This window comes from Scomber japonicus, chromosome 8 (genome assembly GCF_027409825.1).
Source record: "Scomber japonicus isolate fScoJap1 chromosome 8, fScoJap1.pri, whole genome shotgun sequence".
In the NCBI taxonomy this organism is placed as follows: domain Eukaryota; kingdom Metazoa; phylum Chordata; class Actinopteri; order Scombriformes; family Scombridae; genus Scomber; species Scomber japonicus.
In genome coordinates, this window is record NC_070585.1 from 34,537,752 (window position 1) to 34,547,651 (window position 9,900).

General features: G+C 51.1%; 1 protein-coding gene across 1 annotated transcript; it reads left to right on the forward strand.

Annotated features, from left to right (window-relative positions):
• The first annotated feature begins 1,389 nt into the window (after positions 1 to 1,389).
• On the forward strand, positions 1,390 to 8,416 carry rnf130 (ring finger protein 130). Its single transcript, XM_053323905.1, has 8 exons — positions 1,390 to 1,687; positions 3,310 to 3,501; positions 6,041 to 6,291; positions 6,895 to 6,966; positions 7,137 to 7,219; positions 7,551 to 7,647; positions 7,720 to 7,906; positions 8,279 to 8,416. The coding sequence occupies exons 1-8, from the start codon at positions 1,432 to 1,434 to the stop codon at positions 8,389 to 8,391; spliced, it is 1,251 nt and encodes a 416-aa protein (XP_053179880.1). The 5' UTR covers positions 1,390 to 1,431; the 3' UTR covers positions 8,392 to 8,416.
• Positions 8,417 to 9,900: the final 1,484 nt, after the last annotated feature.

Consider the following 9,900-nt stretch of genomic DNA (forward strand, 5'->3'; position numbering starts at 1 on the left):
CGGAGACATAAACACAACATCTGGAGGACACAGAGACATAAACACAACATCTGGAGGACAGACGGAGACATAAACACAACATCTGGAGGACATAGAGACATAAACACAACATCTGGAGGACACACAGAGACATAAACACAACATCTGGAGGACACGGAGACATAAACACAACATCTGGACAGACTTGGACCTCAGATACGTTTTTAGGGGACATGAAGACGTGCTGTTGGACATAAACTGACATGAGGACATAAAGGAGGACAGCGGGACGTCTGAAGGACCCACGTGTCCACCAGAGGACGGGTTCAGGACCCACGTGTCCACCAGAGGACGGGTTCAGGACCCAGGTGTCCACCAGAGGACGGGATCAGGACTCAGGTGTCCACCAGAGGACGGGTTCAGGACCCACGTGTCCACCAGAGGACGGGTTCAGGACCCAGGTGTCCACCAGAGGACGGGTTCAGGACCCAGGTGTCCACCAGAGGACGGGTTCAGGACTCAGGTGTCCACCAGAGGACGGGTTCAGGACAGGAAGAAGCTTCTGACACAGACGGACGTTCAGGTAAGACTCGGTGGACATGAGGACACACGAACAGCTGATTGGATGAGATCACATGACGATCCTCAGATTGGACCAATGAGGACTGAACTGGTCACATGATCTCATGAATCAGCTGCTTCACAGGAAGGAAGACGATTGGTTCGATTCCCAGATTGTGTGTGTGTGTGTGTGTGTGTGTGTGTGGAGACTCTGGAGGACTGTAACTAGCTAACCAGTTACCTCTCCCAGTGTGAACCGGTTCTCCCAGTATGAACCAGTTCTTCTAGTAGAACCAGTTCTCCCAGTAGGAACCAGTTCTCCCAGTAGAACCAGTTCTCCCAGTAGGAACCAGTTCTCCCAGTATGAACCAGTTCTTCTAGTAGAACCAGTTCTCCCAGTAGGAACCAGTTCTCCCAGTAGAACCAGTTCTCCCAGTATGAACCAGTTCTCCCAGTAGGAACCAGTTCTCCCAGTATGAACCAGTTCTTCTAGTAGAACCAGTTCTCCCAGTAGGAACCAGTTCTCCCAGTAGAACCAGTTCTCCCAGTATGAACCAGTTCTTCTAGTAGAACCAGTTCTCCCAGTAGGAACCAGTTCTCCCAGTAGAACCAGTTCTCCCAGTAGGAACCAGTTCTCCCAGTATGAACCAGTTCTTCTAGTAGAACCAGTTCTCCCAGTAGGAACCAGTTCTCCCAGTAGGAACCAGTTCTCCCAGTAGGAACCAGTTCTCCCAGTAGAACCAGTACTTTTTGTCTCAGAACATTTCGTCCATTAAACGTAGAAACTGTCTCACTTTTATCGTCCAATCAGATTCTTTCCTCAGGTGAGTGAGAGCGAGCCGATTGGCCGGTTGGAGGACAGGTGGATGTAAGCCGGACTCCGAGGACGCCATGATGTCCCTGAGGTGGACTGGTCTCCCTGCGGTGCTGGTCCTGGTCCTGGTGCAGCCCGGCTGGGTGGGGGGGGCGCGGGCCGACAGGAACCTGGTGTCGGAGGAGTACGTCGGCGCTACGGTGAACGCCACGGTAACGGACGGCCGCGGGAACACCGTGCACCTGATGAGCAGCGAGGACGGGACCTACGGGCAGAACTCCCCCAAACTGGACTCCAGGGGGGTCGTCTTCACACCTGCACCCCACCACGGAGGTAACGCTCACCTGACCTCACACCTGGTCACCTGACCTCACACCTGGTCACGTGACCTCACACCTGCACCTGGTCACCTGACCTCACACCTGGTCACATGACCTCACACCTGGTCACCTGACCTCACACCTGGTCACATGACCTCACACCTGCACCTGCTCACCTGACCTCACACCTGCTCACATGACCTCACACCTGATCACATGACCTCACACCTGCTCACCTGACCTCACACCTGGTCACCTGACCTCACACCTGCACCTGGTCACATGACCTCACACCTGGTCACATGACCTCACACCTGCTCACATGACCTCACACCTGGTCACGTGACCTCACACCTGCTCACGTGACCTCACACCTGGTCACATGACCTCACACCTGCTCACATGACCTCACACCTGGTCACGTGACCTCACACCTGGTCACATGACCTCACACCTGGTCACCTGACCTCACACCTGGTCACCTGACCTCACAGAGCTTCAGACTGAGAGTTTCAGACTGAGAGTTTCAGACTGAGAGTTTCAGACTGAGAGTTTCAGACTGAGAGTTTCAGACTGAGAGCTTCAGACTGAGAGTTTCAGACTGAGCTTCAGACTGAGAGCTTCAGACTGAGAGTTTCAGACTGAGAGCTTCAGACTGAGAGTTTCAGACTGAGAGCTTCAGACTGAGAGTTTCAGACTGAGAGCTTCAGACTGAGAGCTTCAGACTGAGAGCTTCAGACTGAGAGCTTCAGACTGAGAGTTTCAGACTGAGAGCTTCAGACTGAGAGCTTCAGACTGAGAGCTTCAGACTGAGAGTTTCAGACTGAGAGTTTCAGACTGAGAGCTTCAGACTGAGAGTTTCAGACTGAGAGCTTCAGACTGAGAGCTTCAGACTGAGAGCTTCAGACTGAGAGCTTCAGACTGAGAGTTTCAGACTGAGAGCTTCAGACTGAGAGCTTCAGACTGAGCTTCAGACTGAGAGTTTCAGACTGAGAGTTTCAGACTGAGAGTTTCAGACTGAGAGCTTCAGACTGAGAGCTTCAGACTGAGAGCTTCAGACTGAGAGCTCTTCTGAACTTTTTGTAACAGAATCAGAAATTTACGACCCAAACAGCGATAACCTAAACGAGCCAATCAGAGGCTGAACTGAGATTGTTTCCTTTACTGTTTAGTACAGCTCCACCAAGAGAGAGTGTGTGTGTGTGTGTGTGTGTGTGTGTGTGTGTGTGTGTGTGTGTGTGTGTGTGTGTGTGTGTGTGTGTGTGTGTGTGTGTGTGTGTGTGTGTGTGGAGACACTGCGGAGCTTCAGGATGTTGAAGGTCGGAGCGTTTCTCAGGTGTCAGATTACAGTCAAACTGTCCAAGGACACTGCAGCAGCACACTGAGCTCCAACATCCCATAATACTTATTATTGTTATTATCATTATAATTATTATATCTTATTAATATTAATATTGTTAATGGGCAGCTATTCTCCACCTGAGCATATTCCCTATGTGAAAAGCCTTTTGATGATGTCACTGATGATGTCACAGCCTCAGCAGCATCATACAACACAGTCTGTAGAGGTGCATTTTGGGTAATGTAGGCAGCAGGCTCCATCCTGAGTAACCATGGTAACGCTGTGTGTCTCAGCGGTGGACCGGCAGGGTTGCGACCCCAGCACCCGCTTCCTGGTCCCGGCCCGCGTGGTCCACTGGGTGGCGCTGCTGCAGAGAGGAAACTGCACTTTTAAGGAGAAGATCCTGAAGGCCGCCGCCTTCAACGCCACGGCCGTCCTCATCTACAACAACTCCACCGACAAGACGGTGAAGATGGGACACGAAGGTCAGATTATTGATTTCATTTATTGGTGTAGTTATTAATTCATTGTCTTAATTATTATTATTATTTGGTTGGTAGGGTTGGGGGGGTAGGGTTGGGGGAGTTGGGGGAGTTGGGGGGGGTAGGGTTGGTGGGGTTGGGGGAGTTGGGGGGTTTAGGGTTGGTAGGGTGGGGGGGTAGGGTTGGTAGGGTGGGGGGATTGGGTTGGTAGAGTTGGTAGGGTTGGGGGGGTAGGGTTGGCAGAGTTGGTAGGGTTGGGGGGTTAGGGTTGGTAGGGTTGGTAGGGTTGGCAGAGTTGGTAGGGTTGGGGGGTTAGGGTTGGGGGGGTAGGGTTGGCAGAGTTGGTAGGGTTGGGGGGTTAGGGTTGGTAGGGTTGGTAGAGTTGGTAGGGTTGGGGGGTTAGGGTTGGCAGGGTTGGTAGGGTTGGTAGGGTTGGTAGGGTTGGGGGGTTAGGGTTGGCAGAGTTGGTAGGGTTGGGGGGGTAGGGTTGGGGGGTTAGGGTTGGCAGAGTTGGTAGGGTTGGGGGGTTAGGGTTGGTAGGGTTGGTAGAGTTGGTAGGGTTGGGGGGTTAGGGTTGGCAGGGTTGGTAGGGTTGGTAGGGTTGGTAGGGTTGGTAGGGTTGGGGGTTTAGGGTTGGTAGAGTTGGTAGGGTTGGGGGGTTAGGGTTGGTAGAGTTGGTAGGGTTGGGGGGGTAGGGTTGGGGGGTTAGGGTTGGCAGAGTTGGTAGGGTTGGGGGGTTAGGGTTGGTAGGGTTGGTAGAGTTGGTAGGGTTGGGGGGTTAGGGTTGGCAGGGTTGGTAGGGTTGGTAGGGTTGGGGGTTTAGGGTTGGTAGAGTTGGTAGGGTTGGGGGGGTAGGGTTGGGGGGTTAGGGTTGGTAGAGTTGGTAGGGTTGGGGGGGTAGGGTTGGGGGGTTAGGGTTGGTAGAGTTGGTAGGGTTGGGGGGGTAGGGTTGGGGGGGTAGGGTTGGTAGGGTTGAGGTGGTTTGCCAAACAGGTCCGGGGGGAGGGGCCAGACAAAGGGTAGCTCAAAAAGACCCCTTTGATGAGCAACATGTATGGTTTTCCATGTCCCTTGCCCGGACGTGGGTCACCGGGGCCCCCCCCCCAGGCCTGGAGATGGGGCTCTGCGGCGAGCACCTGGTGGCCGGGCCTTCTATGGGGCCCGGCCCAGCACGGCGACATGGGACCCCCCTCCCACAGACTCACCACCAGTGGGAGGGGCCAAAGGGGTTGGGTGTGCTTGTGAGCTGGGCGGCAGCTGAAGGCGGGGACCTTGGCGGTCCGACCCTCGGCTGCAGAAGCTAGCTCTAGGGACGTGGAACGTCACCTCTCTGGTGGGGAAGGAGCCTGAGCTGGTGGTCGGTCTCACCTCGACGCACAGCAAGGGCTCTGGAACCAGTCTGGAACCAGTCTGGAACCAGTCTCCTCGAGAGGGGTTGGACTCTCTTCCACTCTGGAGTTGCCACTGGTGAGAGGCGCCAGGCAGGGGTGGCCGGTAGACGAGAGGGTAGCCTCCCTCCGCCTTCGGGTGGGGGGGCGGATCCTGACTGTTGTTTGTGCCTATGGTCCAAACAGCAGCTCAGAGTATCCACCCTTCTTGGACTCCTTGGAGGGGGGCTGGAGAGTCTCCATCTGGGGATTCCCTCGTTCTGCTGGGGGACTTCAACGCCCACGTTGGCAGCGACAGTGAGACCTGGAGGGGTGTGATTGGGAGGAACGGCCCCCCCGATCTGAACCCGAGCGGTGTTCTGTTATTGGACTTCTGTGCTCGTCTCAGATTGTCCATAACGAACACCATGTTCAAGCATAAGGGGGGGGGGGGGGGGGGGTCCATATGTGCACCAGGACCATGTTCCGCCATGTTCCGTGCCTCCATTGTTAAGGCGGCTGACCGGAGCTGTGGCTGCAAGGTGGTCGGTGCCTGTCGTGGCGGCAATCCTCGAACCCGCTGGTGGACACCGGCGGTGAGGGATGCCGTCAAGCTGAAGAAGGAGTCCTATAGGACCTTATTGGCCTGTAGGACTCCGGAGGCAGCAGACAGGTACCGGCAGACCAAGCGGAGCGCAGCTAGGGCGGTCGCTGAGGCAAAAACCCGGACATGGGAGGAGTTCAGTGAGGCCATGGAGAACGACTTCCGGTCACCGATCCTGTTCATAATCTTTATGGATCCTACCCTCACCTTGGTTCCTACCCTCACCTCTGGTCATGAGCTTTGGGTTCCTACCCTCACCTCTGGTCATGAGCTTTGGGTTCCTACCCTCACCTCTGGTCATGAGCTTTGGGTTCCTACCCTCACCTCTGGTCATGAGCTTTGGGTCGTGACCCAAAGAACAAGATCGCTGGTATAAGCTGGGGGTTAAAGGTTGGTGGGGTTTGGGTTGGTGAGGTTGGGGGGGTTAGGGTCAGGGGGGTTGGGGAGGTAGAGAATGATCTGCTTTGTAGGGTTAGGGAACATGCAGAGAAAAGAGTTCAAAGTCTTTGAGATAGTTTAGTTCAGTTTTTAAGGGTCACAGCTGATTGGTGGACCTGACCTCTGACCTCAGGGACCGGGGACACGGTGGCGGTGATGATCACGGAGGCGTTTGGGAAGGAGATCCTGGCCCAGCTAGACCGGAACCTGACGGTCCAGGTCTCTGTGTTGGTGGGTCAACGCGGTTCCACCAAGACCATCAACCGCGGCTCGCTGGTGTTCGTGTCCGTGTCCTTCATCGTCCTCCTCATCATCAGCTCCGCCTGGCTCGTCTTCTACTTCATCCAGAAGCTCCGCTACAGCAGCGCCCGCGGCCGCAGCCAGGTACACGCTAACTACATGCTAACTACATGCTAACTACATGCAAACTACATGCTAACTACACCCTAATAACATGCTAACTACATGCTAACTACACCCTAATAACATGCTAACTACATGCTAACTACACCCTAATAACATGCTAACTACATGCTAACTACACCCTAATAACATGCTAACTACATGCTAACTACACCCTAATAACATGCTAACTACACGCTAATAACATGCTAACTACATGCTAACTACACCCTAATAACATGCTAACTACATGCTAACTACACCCTAATAACATGCTAACTACATGCTAACTACACCCTAATAACATGCTAACTACACCCTAATAACATGCTAACTACATGCTAACTACACGCTAATAACATGCTAACTACACCCTAGTAACATGCTAACTACATGCTAACTACACGCTAACTACATGCTAACTACACGTTCTAGTGGGTTCTGAGGTTCTATGAGCTCGTTCTGATGGAGCCGGACCACTGAAGCCTATCCAGGAAGTGGACTCTGGTCTGACCGTCGCACCGTGAATGTTGTGTAATACTCTGTGTGTGTGTGTGTGTGTGTGTGTGTGTGTGTGTGTTGTAGCGTCGTCTTGGCGACGCGGCGAAGAAAGCGATCGGGAAGTTGACGACGAGGACGGTGAAGAAAGGAGACAAGGTCAGCACTACACTTCTTCTTCGTTGGTGTTACCTGGAGTTCAGTCCTCTTCTTTGTTGGTATTTCCTGGTGCTAAGGGGTGTGTGTGTGTGTGTGTGTGTGTGTGTGTGTGTGTGTGTGTGTGTGTGTGTGTGTGTGTGTGTGTGTGTGTGTGTGTGTGTGTGTTACAGGAAACTGATCCAGACTTTAATCACTGTGCTGTGTGTATTGAAGCGTATCAGCTGAACGATGTGGTTCGTATCCTGCCCTGCAAGTGAGTTCATAATACAGCTCCTTTATACTATATTATATTATAGATTATATATTATATAATATATTATATAATATATTATATTATATAATATATTATATTATATTATATTATATAATATATTATATAATATTATATTATATATTATATTATATATTATATTATATATTATATTATATATTTTATTATATTATATATTATATTATATTATATTATATATTATATATTATATATTATATTATATATTATATTATATGAGTGTGTAAATATAACGTGAGGTTATAACAGCTGTGACTGACTCCGTACAGAGCTGATTATTAAAGATGTTTTTCAGACACGTCTTCCATAAGATGTGTGTGGACCCGTGGCTGAACGAGCACTGCACCTGTCCCATGTGCAAACTCAACATCCTCAAAGCTCTCGGCATCATGGTGAGTAAACCACAGCCAACGCTGCTGTCTGATTGGTCGGCGGTGATGTAATGCTCCGTCCTCTGTCTGCAGACCAGTCTTCCCTGTGTGGACAGCGTGGTGTTGGACGTGGATCGTCTGGGTGTCAGTCGGGCGTCCAGCAGCCAGAGGGCGCCGCTGAGTGACAGCAGCCAGCCGTCCATCAGCCTGGAGCCTCTCAGCCCCCCCCACCCTGAGACCACGCCCAGGACCCCCGCTGACATCACTGTGGCTGTGACCAGTAAGAACGCAGGATGTGGGACAAAGGGTTAGGGTTAGAGTTTGTGGATGACGTAACCATGGCAACATTCCTATTTTGATAGAGATAGAGAAATTCAGATCAGATCAATGACTGCCCTTTGGGTCCAATCTGCTGCCAGTGATAGTTTCTAAACTGTGTCAGTAATACTTCTTCTTCTTCTTCTTCTTCTTCTTCTTCTTCTTCTTCTTCTTCTTCTTCTTCTTCTCCTTCTTCTTCTTCTTCTTCTCCTTCTTCTTCTTCTTCTTCTTCTTCTTCTTCTTCTTCTTCTTCTTCTCCTTCTTCTTCTTCTTCTTCTTCTTCTTCTCCTTCTTCTTCTTCTTCTTCTTCTTCTTCTTCTTCTCCTCTCTCCAGGCGGAGGTCATTTCTTCAACAGGAACTCGATGTCTCCTCGCAGCGTCGTCTGTGAGATGGAGCTTCCCGACATTCAGGCCTCGCACGATCTCTACGATGACAATAAGTCCTGAGGCTCATCGTCCTCCCATCACCACCAGCCCCTCCTGCTGATGGGGGGGGGGGGGGGGGGGGCACGGACTGCTGATCATTTATTCCATCAGACTGAACTCTGGATCCTGGTCTCAGTTTAGACTCTCGTGTTTTACAGAAGTAGAAACTTTCTGGAGGAGGAACCACAGCTGGACTCCAGAACCAGCTCTGGTCCAGGAAGCAGAACCTGAGCTCGGCCTCTCTGGTGGACTGTACAGGTCATGTTTTTGACTTTCTAGAAATGTTCCCGAATTCCTGAAAGGGTTCCTTGGTTCCTGGAAAACCTTCCTGAATCCCTCAGTGGATAGTTTCCAGGGTCTGAGGATGTTTAAGGCTCGTTAGTTCCTGATCCTGGAAACTTTATTAGCTCCCGAAGCGCTTCCTTGTTCCTGAAGTTCTTGTTTCTGGGAAAGTTCTGATTTCTTTAAAGGTTCCTGCATCTCTGGAAATGTTCCCAGGGTCCTGAAGAGGTTCTGGAAACATGTCCAAGGTCTTAAAAGGGTTCTTGGGTTCCTGGAAAAACATCTTAGTTCCTATAAAAGGTTGTAAAAGTTCCTGAGTGCCTAAAAGTGTTTCTGGACAGTTCTTGAGGTCTTTAAAGGTTCTGGGTTCCTGGAAAACGGGTCCAAAGATTTACAGCAGAGACAATCTCACCAGACCAGAACCAGAGTGAACCTAGTGTTGTGGGTTCAGTCCGTCGGTCTGAACCTGCTGAATCATCATTAATGAACCATTTTATGTGTAAATACTGACTGAGCTGATTCTTCCCTGGAACCATCGCACAGGTAGACCTGGACCCTCTGTGGACCGCTAACCACACAGGTAGACCTTTACCTGGACCCTCTGTGGACCGCTAACCACACAGGTAGACCTTTACCTGGACCCTCTGTGGACCGCTAACCACACAGGTAGACCTCTACCTGGACCCTCTGTGGACCGCTAACCACACAGGTAGACCTTTACCTGGACCCTCTGTGGACCGCTAACCGCACAGGTAGACCTTTACCTGGACCGTCTGTGGACCGCTAACCACACAGGTAGACCTTTACCTGGACCCTCTGTGGACCGCTAACCACACAGGTAGACCTGGACCCTCTGTGGACCGCTAACCCTCACAGTGTTAATTCCCTTGTAGCAAAAAACCTTTGATGTAAAGGAACAGTCCGACACTCGGGTGAGTCCTCCTGGTCTCTGTTTAGTCCGGCGGGGACGAACCCGAACCCGAACCCGAACCCTTTCAGATTATTTACTCATCATTTAATAAAAGGTGAGAAAAGGGGGACGTCTCTTCAGGAGCTGGTTTTACTGAAGATGACCCAGCAGGCTGAATGAAAGTATTTATCTAATCAATTAATCAGCTAATCAATGCAGCTCCAAAGTGTTGTAGGTCTCTTTAGAGAAAGGTACAAATTTAAATTCACAGAATAATTCCAGTTTTTATGGATCCAGAGAAATAACTTAGTGTATTTAACAAGTTACAGAGATCATAT